The 20825-nt window shown below is 41.3% G+C and overlaps 1 protein-coding gene across 1 annotated transcript; it reads right to left on the reverse strand.

Annotated features, from left to right (window-relative positions):
* Positions 1-1122: 1122 nt before the first annotated feature.
* On the reverse strand, positions 1123-20711 carry SNX18 (sorting nexin 18). Its single transcript, XM_010395428.3, is given in 3 exon segments — positions 1123-1991; positions 19074-20541; positions 20543-20711. Coding segments are annotated over 3 exon segments (1800 nt in total). The 5' UTR covers positions 20621-20711; the 3' UTR covers positions 1123-1737.
* Positions 20712-20825: the final 114 nt, after the last annotated feature.

Raw genomic sequence — 20825 nt, forward strand, 5'->3', positions numbered from 1 at the left:
CACATTTCTGCTGCATAGGTGAGGAATGATTTGTACTTAACTGTAACTGTTGCTCAACTTCCTCTTCCAGGTTTTCATTTGTTTAAGCTGTTTTTGATTCATTCAATTAAACAAAAAAATAAACACTTTGCTTCCTTTCAAAGTTTTGTTATTTTTGTTTAGGAGGAAAAAGATAGGATAAACAAAAACCCTCTTTCATACTTGTTGGGGTCCCTCCCCTGCCGTGTAGCCCTGGCAGAGGGGCCCTGAGGGCACAGACACGGGGTTTCCCTGCCCCTGCTCAGCCTCGTTCCCATTGGTTGGTTTGTGTTCCCTGCGCGGGCAGAAGGACCCTTGGTCCCATGACTGGAACAGTTCCTGGGCAGAGCTCCGGCCATGCGGCTGGAGAAATAAACATCTCTCTGAAACAGCTATCAAGAATCTGTCTGTCCATATATATTTCCTTTCCACGGGACTCCTGGTTTGATATATGCGTGTTGCAGGATCCCCACTGCAACACATACTGACCTATAAGAAGGAAACCAATAGGTAAGAAATACAGACTTCAGACTTAATTCAAGGGAAATAAGCCATAAACCTCTTTAAAAGATAGTGTTTACATATATATAAATGCACCCTGCTTGTCAAAAATATTCATACAAAAATTAAGACAATTGTTAATTCTTGAGTGTTACAAACATAAAAATGCCACCTGTTTTCCAAGTCAGTTCAGCCAAGACTTCAGATCATTTATATCACTGAACATCCCCGAAAACTTTTAACTTAGTAAACTAATGAATCACAGTGGATTTTCAACTCAGACAACTGGCAGTGCAGATGCAAGTCTGAAGTTAAACTGAATCAGCAACTAAACAAAGAGCAAATAATCTGAAACTTAAAAAAAATGTTGCAGCCACATAGCTTGCATTAATATCCCCTTGATATATGCAATTTTTATTAGGCTAACTCTTCAAATATCCACTCACAGTAACACTATATACCAAAAAAACCCACCCCTCACTGTATTATTTATTTCAGAAAGGGAATTAAGTGGTGTACTTTTGTACATGTGCTTAACATCCTAGTACATGTAACAAGTAGTCTCCATTTTCAGGGAAAGTGTGAATAAATTTAAGTTCTCCCTTTTGAGCCAACACTGGTCATAAGAAAGTATGCAAACTGGATGGCAGCTGTTTTTTTTCCAGTCAGTGAGAGGTTTCATCATCAGTTCCCGTCATAGGCATCAACCCTTCATTCATTCAATCATAAAAATGTGACTTACTAGAAAAGGAAAAATAGAGTCTAAAGGCACAGAATCACATAGCTGCTCTAGTAGGAGTCTGTAAACAGAGAATTGTTTGAATTTAGGAAATCCAAATCTAGGAAAGTAAAAAGGCATCTGAAGCAGGCTTTTATCTAGCCAACTTCCTTAAATACCCAAAGGGCTTTGAGGTCTACGAAGTATGCACTAAGATACCATATTTCAAAAAGCAATAAGGCAAATAGTATATTCATTATTTCAAAAGAGTTACAATGGTGTAGGCATACACAATATAACTTAGTTACAATGCGTGGTACTGTTTCTACTACATAGCCCTATAACTGTTTCCTTTCTACATAATCGGAGATTAAACCCGGGTTCTAGGTGAACACAAACCCATCCTTGTACCGCCATCTACCACTGGCAACAGCTCTTCAGCAGCATTTGCTCTGCTGCCTGGGTCATGTTTGTGCTGAGCAAAGTCCACAAATCAGAGATTAAACACTGTCATACTTGTGAAGAGCTTCTTCTAGCTTTTGTGTCACTTTTTGAAAAAAGAGTATTTGCTGTTGCAAGAAATGCTGCATCTGTGATTTAAAGTCCCTCACACGAATTTTGTGGAAATGATTAATTTCTGCAAGGGTTGCAAAAGAAATAATGTTACAACGTTCTTGAATGCCCTCAGCTTTTTGGAGCTCCATCTTCCCCTCTTCCACGTGCCGCTTACTCTCCTTTACTTTGGTAAGGGCTCCTGTGTAAAGAACAAAACAAAACTGTGAGGACCATGTACACTTGACTACTGAACTTTAACAAGTGATTTAATAACAACAAGGATTTGTATAAGGCTTATTCTCAGTGTATTTATAGGTGTGCATATATATATATGTGTGAATGAAAAGGAATAAAATAAAAGCTTTTTAATGTAAGAAAAATCACAGATCAGTGGATCCTGTGTAAAAAATAAAACTGAACACTTTTTTAAGGCTCAAGCATTCAAAAGATACTAAAACATCCTATTTCACAACCTTAAAAATCAGATGGAGTCCTTCAGAGAATAACACTATCATTATACAAGTAGCGGAGTAAGTGAAAGCACAAGAAAACTAGTCAGACCAATTTAAGCCTACATAAACACCAGAAAAATAACATTTTTAATAACTGGACTATATGAAATATCCTTTTTTCCCAATCCTTGTGAAATATCAAAAGCAGATCTTAATACACAAAATCTTGTCAATACATGTTTTTGCTTTTACACCAGAGATAACTCCAAAATTAATTACTGAGTACTAGAGAATCTAAAAGTTTATCTCAAAGTCACAGATGCCCAGGTAGACCTTAAGCAGTGCTGTGAAAGCTAGTAGAAAAGCAGTTACAGAACTGACAGTCCTTCTCCAAACAGCTAATTAAATCACACGCATACTACAAAGGCAAAGTATCACCCAAAACAGACCTACCCAAACCAGATCCATAAAATGATAGAATACCAAGATACCTCTTAAGACATTCATATTCTTGGACTCAATTTCCCACAGAGCAACTTCTTTGCTTTAAACATTATACACTTATTTTATTTGTATAACTAAACCAAATCAGTAGTACCGCTTTTATCATCTCACTAGATTCTTGCTCCTTTAAATATTTGTAATATCATAACTCTCCTTCCAGATTACACTTCTTACATGTGACTACAGCGTGCTGCCTGAAGGCCAAGGGCAGTGTCTATCTCTGTGGGCTGCAAGGCAGAGGCAGTGTTCCAAACCTTCCTGGCTCCCATGACATGACAGTATGATGGCTAAGAGCTTGGCACTGGCTGCTTCTGCTGACTGACTTCATCATCTTCAGCCTGGCTCCAAAAACACCACTGAAAAACCTTTTCCACATGCAGTAGTGCCAGCAGTGGCACTGTGCCAGAAGATCTGTATGTTGTCCTCTAAGGAGTAAAGAATCTGTGAGGTAGGGTACGCTCTGAAAAACATTTAATCCCTTCTCCTACAAAAAGAACACTCCTTTCAACAAACTTAACCAGTCTTAGCAAAAAATTTTTCTGCGCTCTGTGGGCACAACAGGAATCCATGCACAGCTGTGAAAAACAGAAATTTGGGACTTACTGGAAGCCAGATGTAGCTAGTTAAATAAACATGACAACTCTTCAGTTGTCATGTGGGAAACAGCTTTAGATGTTATTTCTAGAATGACCAAACTGGAAAAGAATACTGAAATTCACAGCATCAGCAGCTCAAAGCATAAATAAGCTCTGGAGCATGTATAACCTTCAGATTATAAATAAAAATATATAATAAAAAACATACATTACCAAACACTATTGCCCTCCAGACTAGATATACTATGCAATTTTTTGCTGTTAAAAAAAAAAAAAAGGGAAAAAGATTTATAATTAGGGAAGGAATCCAATGGGAAAAGGTACAATCATTAACACTGCTCTCTTAACGCATATGGATCATATTGGTCCTGTAGTGGCATTTCCTTTAAAACCTGGACAGACTACACCCAGATGTCAGCAATATATGACAAAACTCATACATATGCTTAAGTATAAACTTGATTGGGGTTTTTTTGAAATGCCTTTAAATGAAGCACTTAATTATTAGTCATATAATTAATCTTAAAATAACTACATAGAGGGAAAATCTTATTTTAGGACAATCAAGGAATCCTCCTTAAACACAGAGAAAAGAAAAAACAAAACCAAACCCATGTGCTTTGCTTTAAGAAGCAATTAATCATTTGTTTTAAAACGTCATTTTTAAGCTGTTCAGCATCTACTGAAATTTGCAAGACTTAGTTTAGCAAATCGTAGTAAAAAAGTGCTGTTAGTTTTCATGGCTTTGAAAGCGGCTTTAGTAACAAAAAAACCCCAAATTTTCTCCAGACACCTTTTCATAATCTACAGTTCTTGTATTTTAATCTATGTGAGCAAAACCCTGAGCTGAAACAGAGATTTACTGATGTGGAAAGTTCAGTGATTCATCCTATGGTGAACAAGAGGAAAAGGACAGGGAACTGGGGACTGGAGAGCAGCCCCTTGTGCACATCCCTCTTGAAGAGAAGGGTCTTGCACAGAGATGCCTAACTAGGGCATGGTAACCCCTAAGGACTCCCAGCTCACAACTCCTGACCTACTGCACCCCAGGCTGTACACCATGAACTCCTCCAACTCCATCTTCACTAATTGATCCATCACACTCAGCGCTTAATCCAGCACTCCACAGCTCCTGCTGCCACCCTTGTGGAATGTTGGGGTGAGCAAGGCCCCGCAGTCTAAAAGTACACCTGCAGAAACTTCTCCTGGTTTCTGATTTTAATTATGTGAATACCAAGTATTTGTTCAGACAATCAAAAAAAGCAAGATATATTTAAAAAAAAAAAAAAAAAAAGGCAGAATCACAGCAGTCCCAGAAAAGGCTAGCACATATTTTAGGAAAAAGAAACAGAAGGAGCCACCTCCCAGTGCATATTGGCTCAAGGAAGCCTCCTGCTGAGTACATGCCTGGGATAAATACACACCATCCCTGTTCCCAGAGGGATGGATTACATAAAAATAAATTACTGGGGTTTTTTTTTAGATCCAGATGTACAGATTCTGTACAATCTTGCTCATGCATTTAAAGTCTGGTCTATGGAAAAGACCTTCTGTCAGGAATCATGTTCCAGTGATCAAGACTAGCTTTCAAGCAAGTGAAGAGGGCCTGGATTAAAAATCATACAAAAACTGTGCTACATCTCTTTCTGTTCTAAAGGTGGGGAAAAGCATATACGAAGGATGTTTATTGCCCAAAGCCTTATATTAAACAGATGCTGGTGCTCACTGAATGCAGCTAAGGGCTTAAAAGAGACTCAGATTTCAGTCCTTGTTTTGAAATATGAGATTAGACAACACAAAATGATATAAACACGTTTAGCAAGGGACATTTGTGCTAGCAAAATTTGTGCTAGTGTATTGTGCTAGAAGCCAAGAAAACAGGGACAATAGAGTTTCTGATAGAAAGAAAGAATTTCAAGCCATAAAACACAGTACAAAAACAGCAACTTAAATGAATGCTGAGGAGTTATAAGGAAAAAAAGAAGTGTATTGAGACAGTAAGCTACTCATGCAAACATGAGATTGCTATGAGGTAGGAAGAGTTATATACCATCAGGGAAAAAGAAAACAAAACCAACTTAACCCGAGAGCACTCAGGTTTGGGTCAAACAGTGTATTTTCACATCATCTGCAGTTTTATTCCAGTAACAAATGTTCTGAGAATGTGTGAAGAGTCAGCTAAGGATGGGTTTGGATCCATACACTCACTCTTCCTCCACACAGGAAGTACACATGTACTCCTATGAATCCATGCTGATGCATATGTGTGTCCAAGTTGCACTGTGCAATGTGGCCAGAAGGCAAAAGTTTGGGGGCTCAGCTCTTGCAGACTGCAATCCAGACTGCTTTTCACTCAACTCCTTAGTCTCCCTAGGAAGGCAGGCTTGCCAGCATATGCAATCAGAAGCCAAAGAACAGCGATACCTGCTAGGGATGTACCATCTTCCCCTTTCCACCTCTTATCAAAACACCCAAACATCAGCTCTCAAGTGCTGCATGCAACAAACGGGAGTGAAACATCAGCTGTGTCTGAAGCTACTAATCCACACAAAATTCTGCAGGGCACGAGCCCTTTTTTTGCTCTCTGCACAGTGTTTACTACAATGACATCTGTTTCGTGGCTGGGCTTGGTCCATTCTTAAAAAATACAAACAGTACATTGCTGTAGCAGCAATGATTTAACTGGATACTGTAATGCTGCATATGGATGAAACACAAAGAAGTATCAGCTCAACGCTGCTGAATACAGCACCTGAAGCAGTGGTCAGTGCCTGTTAAAGTCACTAGGGTCTGAAATTCACAGTCAGTCTCAAGAACCCATTAAGTCACCAGTGCATAGAAGTCTTCAGTATCTCACTTCAAAACACTCAGCTTGAAAACTCACCCAGCTTGTAAGAGCCAGCAGGTTTATTTTTTATATCCTATGATTGTAATGCCTTTATCACTGCAGTTATTAAAGTGTTTCTTTCACTTCAGTGATGAATTATGCTAAAACAGAGCAAAGACACTTCTTTTTTCTTACAATCTCTCAGCAGTTGCACCTCAGAAATCTTGTGCAAGTAAGACAGACGATCTATGCAATAAATATTTCACCTTTCTACTATCAGCAAGCTACAAAATAACGTTTAGTGCACTACTCACTAGAAGGTAAAACAACTTACATTTCCCTACCATTCATCTGTCCAGCACATTAAATCGTCTAGTAGAATGATGTGCCCTTCAAAGCACATTAATGAAGGGAGAGCTTTGAACCTGTCGAACAACTCTCTTTGTTTTACTTTTCTTACAAGACACTGCTATAATCTAGACACCATCTCTAATGGAAAGGGAAAAAAATATATTCATGATGCTGCTTTCATAAAAGGATGTAAAAGCAGATAAAGTAACTAGAACTGTTTTCTTTTTCCTTACTTAATTATGAGATTATTTAACTACAGCTCTTTGCTTAAAGATTTGAAAAAGCAAACCCTGGGTGGCTCACATGCATGGAAATAACATTATTTCTAATCCAGCAGAGTGCTGCCGGAGCAAGTTGGTCTACATGGTTGTCCCTCTTACCCCCTAGCAAAGATGTTGTTACAAGATGTCTCAAATGACTAATCTAATGAAAGAATGCAACTCGCCTGGGGAGAGAGATGATGGTTTAGCTTTATCAATGGCTTAGCTATGTGATCCAGGTCAGCCCTGGGTTACACAATCATTAGCTCCAACACAAGGGAAGTTGCAGAAGCATTTCATGAGTGTCCTGGTCTCAGCTAGGGTAGAGTTAATTTCTTCTAAGTAGCCGTTACTAAGTAGCTGTGTTTTGGATTCAGAATGAGAATGGTGTTGATAACACACTGATGTTTGGGTTTTTGCTAAGGCATATTTATTCCAAGTCAAGGACTTTTTTTTCCACCCTCCTCCTCACTGGCAGAGCATGAGAGGAGGTACACAAAAGAAACTGGAAGGGATCATAGTTGGGGCAGGTGACTGGAACTGACCAAAGGAATATTCCACACCACAGAAGTCATGCCCAGGATATAAACTGGGGGCAGTTACCCAGAAGCACAGCAGATCTGGCTTTGGGAAGGGGGGTCTGGCATCGGTCAGTGAGTGGTGAGCAATTGCACTGTGCATCACCTGTTTGTTTCCTTTTTATTATCATCATTATTATTATTCACCATTATTATTGCATTTTACTTTAGTATCAGTCAATTATTAAACTGTTCCTATCTCAACACACAAGCTTTACCTTGAGTCTCCTCCTCATTCCACTGGGGCCGGGGTGGAGGTGGGTGGGGGGGAGTGGAGAGGAAGAGAGGAAGGCGTTGAACAAGTGGCTGTGCAGTGCCTAATTTCCAGCTGTGCTTAAACCACGACAGTGAGGTAACACATAATGTGAAATCCTACTACGAAAAAAGCCCCCAAACTTCTCCCTCTCAACTGCAAGTGAAATAGTTTGTAACCAGAGATTTTGCTACACTGACAGATTATTTTCTTAAGAATGTTCTGAGCACTGATTAACAAAAGAAGCCTACACTGAGATTCTGCAAATTCTTTACATTTTCTGGCCAAGATTTATAATGGAAAGCAGCATAATAGGAATTTGCCTGAAATTAAAACCAGAAGACTTTTTCAGTAGAGACTGAACTAAAAGGAATGTCACAGGCAAAAAGTACCATTACAGTTATTAATACTGGAATGAGTTGCTTTTTTTAAAATCTACAGGTTTACAGCAAAAAAAAAAAAGCAAGTGATTTTCAAAACCAAAGGCAAAATTCTGCTACTTGTTTTTGGTAAGTGCCAACGCAACAGTTTTTAAACACAGCCTTTGTGTTTAAAAGATGATATTCTTCTCCTTAAGGGCACAAAACCACTTTAACAACATTCCCTTTTCCACAGTGAAATGTCAGAAGTATAAAACTCAAATACATCAAACTGCAATTACTTTAGTATTACAGGGGGTTTTGTGGATACATGAAAATGGCTATAATGCTTTTAGAATCTGCAGCCTAACAATAGTCTAAGAAGTAAGGTTTGTGTTTTATTATTTTGCTGCCCATTGCTCAAAAAAGAGCCCAGAATAACATAGTACTATCCTGTAAATGTAGATTTATAAATTACAGTACTCTGCTGATATCTAGATCAACACTGACTGACTGCAGAGTTATTAACATCAGACATAATTATGTGTTCTTTCAGTTACCCTGCTGCAAAGCTTATTGAAAGTTGACACTCAAAAGTATATTCTTCAGTTCAAACTGAAGTCACTTTTTAATGTACACAACCAAGAGATCGCACACAAATAAAACAGTCTTTGCTAGAGATTTCAGAAAGTTAATTCGTTGTAACCTCATCTGATGATCTTAACTTATAAATTGATTTAATTAACGTAAACCAAATTAATGGTACTAGAATGCACAGTGTAAAATGACAATTTTTCAAAACTACCAGGGTTACTGGCCACTATACATGTCTAACTAATACTTCTAAAATTTTAAATAATATGATTATTAAGATCTGATTAGACTCATCAAGCATACATCTGCTGGTTAGTGTACACACACAGAGGAAGAGCATACAGAGCCGATTTACTTATCCAAATCTACAAGGACTGTAATCATACCTGTGTATGGGTCAGAGAGTCTAAAATGATTACACTATTGAAAACATATTTAAATTTCCATACTGCCAATGGGCATTTCAGTTCCAGAGTACCCCAGTGAAAACTACAAGCTTTGGTGTACAGCACCTCCAGCACAAATGTTTTGCTGGACCATGCTATGTGAGCATATGCCATACTTTGCCTTTGGAAGTGTTTATAACAGAAAGTGACAGCAAGATGGTCAAATAAATGAAAGAAACATTATAGAATTACCATTTTAATGCATCTACTGTCTCACATCATGACATTAACAAAATTTTAAAATACCCCAACAAAACATAATGCTACACAGGTAGCCACATTGAAAAAATATGTAAAATGAGATGAATATTTTCCATTCAAATCTTGAATGCAGTGACGTCAAAACTGTTATCTTTTGATGTATTGTACACCAGCAGTGTTTTAAGCAAACAAATGACCTTATTTTAGCCACTAAAGTATGTTTAAACTGTGTTCGTGAATAGTTTTGACTTTACAAGTACCTACAGTGATGTCTGACAGGAGGCCCACCAGGAATCATTTGATTGTAAAATCCAGCTGAACTATGTGTACAGCTCTCTGTTATCACAAATATAGTATTTTGCACCACAGTCTGAGAGGCAAATGCTAACTAATGCTGGGTTTCCCCAGTTCTGTACTTTTTGGCACTCACATGTACCATTTAAAACAGTTTTCCTTTGGTATGGTTTCAGCTGGCAGTGCAGACTGGGGGGGCAGAAAAGAGCAAAACATAAACCAGGCTGGTCACCAGAAACACAGTACATTTGCCCATTAGAAAGTTAGTCATGTTTTTCAGGACCACACTTGAAAATTTAAGCAATTGGAATTTGCAGAAGTACCAAGATGAAACCTTTCAGTCATTTTTAGTACTTCTCATTAGTTTACATCTAACTGGGGCATCAAACGAGCTTTTAATACAGAACTCTGCTTTTCCAGAATTGGAGTTGGTCTATTATAGTTCAGTTGACACAGGTTCTGAACACTAATTTTTCCAAATAGGATGCCAAGAACAAGCATTTTATGTTAGAAAGATGTTACAGACTTTTAACAGATTTTGTAAATGCTCTGTTCACAATGTTGACTTCAAAACAACAACCATAAGAAGTTATGCTGTGCATGGGTAATAGAAATTAATTTTCAGTAGAACTGGTTAACAACAAATGAGCAGAAACGTCTCCTCCTCCTCTCCAATATGGATGTAAGCACTATTACATTAAATCGTGACTTCTGTTAAACTTTTTGTAAGGTTCATGGTATGTGGATGGACAGGGGAAGACAGGTAACGCTGTGTATCAATGTCCATACACTATTACTGAGAGAAGTAAGTATAAATGCAAGTTCCACTGACTCTTACATCACTGCTTTATTGGGGCACAATGAAACACCTGCTTTTGAATGTTGTTTTCTCTTAAGGCAAAAAGAAAAGCAAAGAACAAGCACAACTTATGATGTTTGCTTGTCCATCATCATCTGCTTAGCTCCACTACTGTCCTAAGATGAGCAAATAAAACATGTATAGACAGTTTAACATAAACTCATAAGAAAAGAGGCAAGATGCAAATAAAATGCAGATGCTGGTTTACTCTATCCTAGTACCCTTTAATTGCCCTCTCTTAGATATCTGAATGCTGCAGTTTTCCTGTAAGGACAAAAAGAAGTACAATTCCTGTTGCAGAAAAAATATTCAAGGTAAGCCATCATTAATGTAAGCAATAAAAATATTTTATATAGTACAAAAGCAAAACATGTGGAAATTATAATCATATAATCTACACTCCTATTATTTCAAAGAAAAGCTTCTTTAATATACTATACTGCTAGTTAGCCAGCATAGCTATTCATGCATATAAAGATTCAAAATAATAAAAATTCTAAAAAAAATTAGAATAGTAAGTTGCTTTTTACCATGGGACAACAAAGCAGTATACACTCCAAATCACAGGATGAACTTGCTTTTCACACTGTTAATGAACTGCACGTAGGTATAAAAAGGGTAGCTTAGTTCATTATGGTTACAGAAGTTGTCCACCCATGATGTGTACCTACTTAAAACAAAGGCTGAAAACATCACATTTCTTCCTGTTCTGCTACAGCAACAACCCAAAGTCACTGGCAAGAACTGCACAGATTGTTTAAATGTTTGGTGGGGGGTTTTTTTTGTTTGGTTTTTTTTCCATTTTATTTAAGTCCTCATGGCCTTCATGAAAGATACAAACAAGACTGTGTAGAAAGCATGTGCCATTTGTTTGCCCTAGTCCCCTGATAAGGCTCATGTCTGGGGTCTCAGCCAAATGTAATTTCCTACTTTTTTAATTAAAATTTTCAAATTCTGTGCTATTTGAACCAGGCAATTTAAAATACATAAGCTGCCAGCTGGATAAGCTTATGCAGTCTGCACTTATTGACTTGGCACTTTAACTGTTCAAACAAAGTTAACAATGAAGTCACGGAAAGATGCTGGAAAGGCTGGAACACGTCCTTGTTTCAAAGGTGACTTACAAACTGAAAAAAATCAGTCAGCTCGTTTGTTTTTGATAACGTGCTAACAAAGAATTGGAAGAACTCTGGGACCTTCTTTATATTTTCAGTCTACCAATTCTTGTCTTCTGTATTTGGATTGAAGCCCCTTCAGCCAGACCAGGAACACTCAGAGCTGCAAGAGAATCATCCTACTATCTAGATTCTTTGTATGTCTCTCAAAAGGCACTACTTTGTTTTTGAAACAGAATTATTTCCTCCTTCTACAATGTAATCTTGAATTTTTCAATGTTCAATACACTGTTCTGCAACTTCCTAGTTGCTCACAGGGCCTTCCCAGTAGACAAGGCCTTGCTGCTTGTGGTGAGCACAAAATATGTGGCATTTTCTGTGATGTGACTAAAAATCTGATGAAAATTTATATTTATTTAAATATGCACTGCCTGCAGTCAAACCTACAGGTGTTAGCTCCAATCAAAACTTCTCCTGTTAGGACTAAGGGGGTAGACTGGACAGACTTTCTGGTGTGCAGTCATGCATGTATAGTCTCTCCCATGGAAGGAAAAGCTATACTCATCCTCTCCTACCAGCAGGTTTTTAAAAAAAACAAACCCGTGTTTTATTAGCCATGAAATGTCTCTCTGTTACTGAAGGTGTATAATATCAGACTAGCTTCAAAAGGTAATAGGAAAAAAACCCATCAGGACAGTATGAATCTTGCTCCCCTAGAAAGCTACAGAGATTGTGGGGGAGTGGAAAAGAAAAAACAATCATACATTAAGAAGAGCCATACATCTTTCAGAGACAGGGCATAGAAGTCCTTTTTTTTTTTTCCTCTTCCTGTTTAATTTTCTTCAAGTAAAGCTACCACTCAATTTTAGTCATTTACTCTTGTCCTCTGATTTCACACACACTAAAGCAGCTGTAATTTTATACAGTTTCTAAATGTGAAGATTCTTTCACATTTTAGCTCCATTTCCTTAAGGTTACCTTCAAATATTGGGAGACAATATTGAGTAATGCAGCAGCAAGCAGACAGTGTTACATCCTCACTGTAACAGCTATGGGGAGGCTGACATGGCAAAAAATACAAGTCATCCTGGTGCAGTACATCCTTTCTCACCAAAGTTCTTACACAGATGAAGTGCCCATCTCTTTTTACTGCTCTAAGGGTCATCTGGCTAGGATTACATGCCTAGCTCTTAACCAGCAGCTACCTGAGTTGAAGCCCATGCAAAGTATATGCATCTGAGGGACAGAGGAGGAAAAAACCCTAAAAGGTGGATAAAAGCAGAAACTGTGATGAAAAAACCCATTCGTCTGCACAACAAATTGAAGAGCTTAGGAAGTAAGCATGAGAGAAAAGCACTGCTTTTACACTGTGATATAAAATTTTAGGTGCCAATATTAACCAGTCTGATTAATTCATTAATACAAATACCACTCCTTCCCTCTCGGGGGAAGAGGGAGAAGGAAGCTGAAAATGTTAGAGAGTTCCAGATTCCAGTGCTGTTTGGGTTTTCTGGTGCCTTAAATTTTGATGCACTTCTGTCTGGATAGATTTTTCATCTACAGTTTTGTAAGATATTCTAAAAACACACCCAGTGCATTCTTTAAAGCCTATGTCTAGAATTAAGTTTGCTTCAGGTAAATAAGATCATTTACCTTATTTTACTTTTCACAAATAGTGACCAAGAAACAAGTAAATCATTCAGGTTATTTTTAAAAATAATTCTCTTAAATCCTGGCATGCAAAGGAAATGGAATTGCCTGTATCTTAGGAAACATTTAGAACCACTTTCTCAGATCTCTTATAAAACCCATAACCAGAAGTTTGTCAAACACTAACATCATAATGTTAAGAGAGAGAAGAAATCTGGAAAGCACAGATGAAACAGCATGTTAGTACTTCTTCCACTTTATGAATCACAAGAGGCCAATTACAGTAATTCCTCAAACAAAACTTGAAAGAAAGAAATCCAAAATGCCCCAAACTTCTCTACTTTCACTAAGCAATATGAAGACAAGAGAGCCAGACAAGAATGAGCTAGAATACTAGCATATGCTGTCTCCAATTCTCACAAGTGCACAAATTTTCTGAACCTGAACTTGCATGGGCCTGCAGTGAGCATTTGTGTTGAAGATTACTGAAGTAGGAAGATTGCATCAAATTGAGTGAAGCTTTAGCAATTAATATGTAGAAATTATTTCACCAAGAATGCCTAGGGAATTTCCCCAAGTAGACCTTAAATGCATAAAAGAGAAGGTATTATCCATTACAAATAGGAAGCTGCTTTTCTTCTCAAAATTAAAAAACCTGAACCAGTATTTCTTGAAAGATACACCAGTTCTACAATAAAAAATTACAAAATGCAGCTGAATTTTTTGAGCCCCTGGAACTTGATATCCCTCTTCTGCAAATGTCTTGCCGGAGGCTAAAGAAAACTGCGTACAAGTGTATCTGTCTAATATGTATCTTTCATTCCAAAAACCCACGTATGTGCCCAAGAAAATTCTCACGCAAGCACTTTAGAAGCATTTACCTACAAGGGGTTGAGGGCTGGATTCATCAAAGAGTTGGTGAATCTAGGGTGTTAAGAAGCTTCAGACACCACTCTGCCATCTACCCTATCCAGGCACCAGTTTTCCCTAATCACTTAGTTTTTCAAACAAAACCTATTGAACAAGAAGTTCTTGTAAGGGATGTATGCCTTGGTACTGATATGCTCTATACTAGCCTCAGTGGGACTCTCAAACCAAGCATTTCCAGATGGAAATGTGGGGTTTCCAACTTGGCACATTCTTTGCTGTAGGGTTCAATCCAATGAATCATCAGACCCAGACTAGGTTGTATATGAAACCAGGAGAGGTCTCTCTCAAAGCATTGACCAAGCTGATCCTCGACTGGCATGTGGTACAGAAATGTTCAAATACTTCCTTTGTCTCTCCTGTTGCAGGAACTTTAACTCTTCCTTCCCTGCAGAAATTTCCTTAAACATTAGGAACTCAAGATGAAAGAAAAGGAATCTTGTAAAAGAGAAGAGGAAAAGGAATCTTGTAAAATCTCCTATTGAAGATATTGCCATTTCATAAAATGTCAATTAACAATATTAATAAGATAATGAACAGTTTGAAAATATTCCCACAGTCTGTTGGTTCACGTTTTACACAAATTACACAAATCAGATCACATACGATGTCCTCAGCACAGAAGGCAGAAAGACCTGAATCCCAGATCAATTAAAAGCACAAGAGTTAACACATTTTCCTGGTAACATGCAGACAAAGCAACAGCAAGACTTACATGGCTTTGATTCATAATTTTAGGGAAAAAGACAAAGCCCACATAGAGGGAAAGTTTTATCTGTGGCTCTTTTTGCAGAACTTGCAGAAAGTTTTCAAACAAAACCTCAAACATGCAAAGTTCTCAGTCCATAGCACAAAATGCACTTAAAAATCACGTTAGCAGCTTTTCAGCTAACTGCAGTACAGCAAAAGCATAACAGGACAAGGCAGTTAAAATTACAGAATCACAGACTATGTTGAGTTGGAAGAGACCCCCAGGTATCACTGAGTTCAACTCCTAGCCCTACACAGGACATCCCAAGAGTCACACCATTTGCCCAAGAGCTATGTCCGAACGCTTCTTGAAATCTGTCAGGCTTGGTGCTGGGACCACTTCCCTCAGGAGCCTGTTCCAGTGCCCAAAAACCCTATGGGTGAAGAACCTTTTCCTAATACCCAGCCTAAAACTCCCCACACAACTTCAGGCCATTCCCTTGGGTCATATCATCAGTCATACATAGAAGGGATCAGTGTCTGCCCCTCCTCTTCCCCTCACAAGGGAGTTGTAACTGCAATGAGGTCTCCCCTCAGTCTCCTCCTCTCCAGGCTGAACAGAACAAGTGACCTCAGCTGTTCCTCACAAGGCTTCCCCTCCACACCTTTCAACATCCTCATGGCCCTCCTCTGGATGTTCTCTGTTCGTTTAATGTCTTATACTGCGGCACCCAAAGCTGCCCCAGCACTGGAGGTGAGGCCGCCCCAGTGCAGAGCAGAGAGGACAATCCCCTCCCTTGCCCGGCTGGCGATGCTGTGCCTGATGCCCCCCAGGACACGCTTGGCCCTCCTGGCTGCCAGGGCACTGCTGCCTCATGTTCAACTTGCCACTGACCAGGACCCCCAGGGCCCTTTCCATGGCACTGCTCTCCAGCCTCTCATTCCCCAGTCTGTCCACACTGACTGTCCATACTCCCCAGGGCTGCCCCATGCCAGGTGCAGAATCTGGCACTAGCCCTTGCTGAACTTCACATGGTTGGTGATTGCCTATCCCTCTAATCTAATGTCATCCCCACTCTGATGACACCTCAATCACTGTAACCCTTAGTGCCCAACCCATAAGCCAGTAGCTCACCCACCACAGGATATGTTTGTCCAGCTGTGAGCTGGACACTTTGTCCAGAAGGATACAGTGAGAGGCAGCAACGAAAGCTTTACTGAAATCCAAAAAGATCACATCAGTTGGCTTCCCTTGATCAACTGGGTGGGTTACCCTGTCATAAAAGGAAGTAAGATTCAGTAAGCAGGACTTTCCTTTCATGAAGCTGTGCTGGCTGTCACCAAGGACTGCTTTGTCTTTCAGGTGTTTTTCAACATCTCCCAGAATAATCTTCCCTGTAACTTCACCACACACTGAATTGAGACTGACAGGCCTGTGGTTTCCAGGGTTCTCCCTCCTGCCCTTCTTAAAACTGGGACAATGCTTGCCAGCTTCCGGTCAGCTGGGACCTCTCAGGATTTCCAAGACTGTTTAAAAATCATTGTGAAGGGTTTTGCAATGACATCACCCTGCTCTTTTGGATGAATCCTATCAAGCCCCATATACTTGCAGGGATCCAGCTTGAGCTGAGGGTTGACTGGGAGTTGATCATTCTCACACTCACGGTTCTCCAGCTCTATGCACAGATACAGGCATGTTTTGGATACAGCTGCTTTTGTTTTTCCATCCTTCTTAGGTCCAGGGGAATATGATCTTCAGTTTTATCCAAAGTAAACAATATATTTGCATTATGTAGCAAAAAAAAAAAAAAGAGCACTACTCCTAATTTCAGGGTTCATCATTTTAAAAGCATGGCTATTTAATTAATGTATCAGTTAGGCTGCTGCTTCTGCTACTTATAAGGGAACTTAGGTGTCATTTTACTGCTTAATGAGGTTGTACACTAGAAAATAAAACCCTTGAAGAAAAACACATCAACTCTATTTTTCAGATGACTTCTTATCACCAACAGACATTTGTATAGTCTACAGAGACAGTATTATTTCTCAAAACTGGCAACAATCCCAGACAGTAAATTTAAAAGAAAGCCTTTATGTTGCAAGAACACCAAACAGTTCATATTTTCCTCTGAAGTTTACAGATTGAAATTTAAAAGCTGTACCATTTTAGAAGTACCTCTTAAGAGTAATAAACCAGCAATATACGGTGTGCAAAACAGGACTCTCAGTTTTGCTCTAGTTTGCTGTCCTGTAGCAGAAACAACAACAAACACATAACCCACACAATTCTGTTCCTGTCACAACCATGGACACTCAAGAGACCAACCTCTCATGCCCATGCCATATTCCTATGACTGGTATGTACCATGGATGATATTGTGAACACAGTGCTAGCCCAGAGGTGCTGGAGCATTAATAGCCGCATGCAGGAGAGCTGGACATTTCTCCAAGCCGCTCCAAGACAGTGCTCTAGCCCAAAATCACCTCTACATATTTCACGCTCATGCACTGCTCTAGGTATTTACATGAACCTTTCCCAGTTCACCCGTAGGTGCAAAATTCAAACAGAATTACAAAAGAAATAAGGATGGGTTCACTGCATACCTTATTATTCCCAATCCTCTCTTCAAAGCCTTGTTTCCAAAAATACTTCAGTGAAGACCTCCATATAACCTTAAAGCTTGAGGATGCATTATTTAAATAGTATATACAGTCTGCTGGATTTTCCAACTAATAAAAATATCTGTCCCTTTATTTTTTCTAGAAGCTTACAGATAATCCTACTAGATGACAACTCACTTTAACGTGCTCTGCTCCTAAACATGAGGCATTGCCAAGGCGATCCATCTCTCCAAATCTAAAATATTTGAAAGCTGTTATCAGAACACAACACCACAGCAGCTAGCAAAGCAACTCCTCAAATGTTAGGCTTCACACCTCCCCTTCCTGTTCAAAAAGTTTCCACTCACAATTTTTGAGATTTGACAGCAGAATGGAAATCTGACTTAGATGCATGCAATTTTTATGAAAAGCTTATTTTCTTAAATAACAACAAATAGCGCACTTTGTAGCAACTCTCTTTCCTCAGACGTTCCCAGCAGTGCATACCTCTGGAAGCCCATCTTTTTGCTCTTCTAAAAAAAACTTTTCCAACTCTTTCTTTACCATATTTAATGTTCCAGATGCAAAACCCCTGGAAATGCCATGTAAGGACAAAAAGACTGATTCCCCCTGGGTGACAATTCACTTGGGATCCAGAACAAAACTTATTAATCTCCAAAATAATTTTCAACAAAGCTCATGCATTTTCCTGGGTAACTTATGGACGCCTACTTCTGCTGAGCATATGTGATGTTTTCTTGGTCTCTTTTACAGCTCAAATCCCCACACCCTCCTGAACTTTTGAGTTGAAAACTACAGGTAAGGAATGTAACATAGAAAAGAATGAATGATGGACTTACCTACTTGCAGTGGTAAAGAGTGCATGACTATCAATAATTTAACAGCAGCATCTCCACATACACAGTACTACAAGCTTCTGTTTATCTGAACAAGTGTCATTAGTTACGTAGCAGATGTTTTTTTCATTTTTGAGTTTCTTTCATTCTGACAGATTACAAAGTACCTTACAAATAGCAACCTGAACCTGAAAAGCTTATTTTAGCTAGAAAAATGCTGAAAGGATATCAGGTGAGCAGCATCTGTTCATGATAATAAGGGCAAAGGTTGAGCAACTCCAACTAAGAACACTGTAGCTGATCATTACTCTTCCAAAGACACCACAAGATGCTTGGCTGAACAGACATGACCCAGCAGCTTTAAATGTCTCATCAGACTGATGCTGCAAAACACATACCTCCACATGCACCTTGAACAGGGCAGTCAATCAGAGGAGTGCCTGCATCTTCATATTACTTCACATTCATTACCTACTAGATGGAGATTTAAGATACCTAATGTAACTCAGAGTAATAGATGTTCCATACCACTTGACTTCCATGGTTTGTAAACAAGCCTATTAATCTTTAGTGTATCAGCAGTAGAGCTAGATGTGGTTGCTTTCAGAGATATACAGCCAAACACAGCAATCTCTGACCAGCAAAACTCCCAGCTATGTCTAGGCCTTTGACACAGGAAAAAAATTGTCACTGATGTGTTTTTTGTTATATCTAGCAAGGGTTTACTTACCTGAGTAAACACAGGAAGACTGAACCCAAGGCCAGCAGGACAGACACAGGGCAAATTTAGTCCCTGGTTCCTATATCTGTTGCATATCACTGACACATAAAACTTAAACTGTTTCAGAAAACACATAAGGGTCTTACCTTTCTGCACATGGATGATGTCTGGAAAGTTGGCCAAATGCCCCTGATATAGCGCTAACAAATCCATCACAGGATCTAGGTCCTGCCGGGGCTGATCTGCAAAGAGGTCCCCGATGGCATCATAGGCTTCTGCAGTGAAGGCTATGGCTTGGTTGAGGCCAGCTGAAAAGGCCTGCTGGTCCAGCTCAAATGCCTGACTGAGGCACTTGAAGGAGTGCCCCACCTTCTGGTACTCCTTCTTGAAACCAGTGACTTGTTTGCGGGCAAACTCATTGGCCGTGTGATTAAGTTGCAGGGCACTCTCATCCATCTTCTTGGTGAAGGCTTTGAAGCCATCCACCTGGCTTTCCACCTCCTGCAAGTCCAGGCTGGCTCCAGGGCCTGTGGGGACACTGATGGTCAGAAAAAAGTTGGCACCCACCATCTCGTCCTTCTCAGCCTTGCGCTTGCCCTGTTTCCAGGCCTTCTCGTCTGTGCTGGGACACGTGAGGAAGTGCTGGAAGGCATCGCATTGAGCCAGCACCGGGTGGCTGCACATGTGGTCCATCCACCATGCCAAGCCTTTGCGACGTTTGGAGATGAAGTCCTCCTCAAAGCGGCCAGTGGCCTGCTTCTCTGGCAAGTGGGGCACGGAGATTACGGGAAACTTCTCGGCCAGGCGCCCGTAGAGCCAGTCAAAGTGCTTGTAGCGGCGGTGCACCTGCTGCCCGGTGTGGCTGGGCACCAGCTTGTAGGCAATGTAGCTCTTCATGCCCTTGAATTTGGTCTGTTTGGTGGGGTCCTCGATGGAGCACTGGAAGGGGTAGGGGTTCTCTTGCCACTCGGGGCCCCTGGGGCCCAGCACCACGCACAGCTTGTCGCCGTCCTTCACGAAGCCCGACGCCTCGCCCAGCACGAAGGCCTCTCCGCCGGACTTGACAAAGGTGGAGAAGCGATTGAGGTTGCGGCTCACCGTGGCCGAGCTCTTGGCGGCGCCGCCGCCGCCGGGCGGGTGCGAGTGTCCCGGCGGGTGCCCCGCGCCGCGGGGGCCCAGGGACGGCTCGGAACGGGTGGACAGGCGGTACCGGCCCGAGGCGCCGCCGCCCGCCGCCTCGTAGTCGGGGTAGGAGCTGCCCAGGGCGCCCGGCTCGTCGGCCACCGTGGAGCTGTCGTCCCAATCGTCGTCCCAGTCGTCATCGCTGCCCTGGCTGGGCTGGTAGGAGCCGCCGTAAGGCGGGAAGGGATACCCGGCGGGGGGCGGCGGAAAGGGCTCGGGCGGGGGCTGTTGCGCCGCCGGCTTGAAGGCGGCGGGGGGCGGCAGCGGCTCGAAGCCGCCGACAGGGACGTTGGCGTAGCGGGCGGGCGGCGGCGGCTCGGCGGCGGGGGCGCGGATCACCTGCACGTAGGAAGCCGGGAAGAGCCCGCGGTCCCCGCGGCTGTTGACGCCCTCCAGCCACCCCTCGATGTCCTGCTCGCTACACAGGCTCAGCAACCTCGTGCTCCCGCAGCGAGATCTCACCCGGGTTCTCCGACCTGAAGTCGTACAGCGCCCGCGCCCGCAGCGCCATAGCCGCCCCCCCGGGGCGCTCCCTGCGCCGCCGCCCCTCACCGCACCGCGCCGGCGGGGCTGCGGCACCAGAGTGCCGCCGCCTTCGGGCTTCTCGTCCCGCCGGCGGCCTGCCCGGCTGCGCTCCCGGAGCCGCTCCCGGAGCCGGCGGCGGGCGCGGGGCCGGGCCGGGCCGGTCCGTCCCACGTCGCCAGTTGCGCTAATCC

Source organism: Corvus cornix, chromosome Z, assembly GCF_000738735.6.
Source record: "Corvus cornix cornix isolate S_Up_H32 chromosome Z, ASM73873v5, whole genome shotgun sequence".
NCBI classification, from domain to species: domain Eukaryota; kingdom Metazoa; phylum Chordata; class Aves; order Passeriformes; family Corvidae; genus Corvus; species Corvus cornix.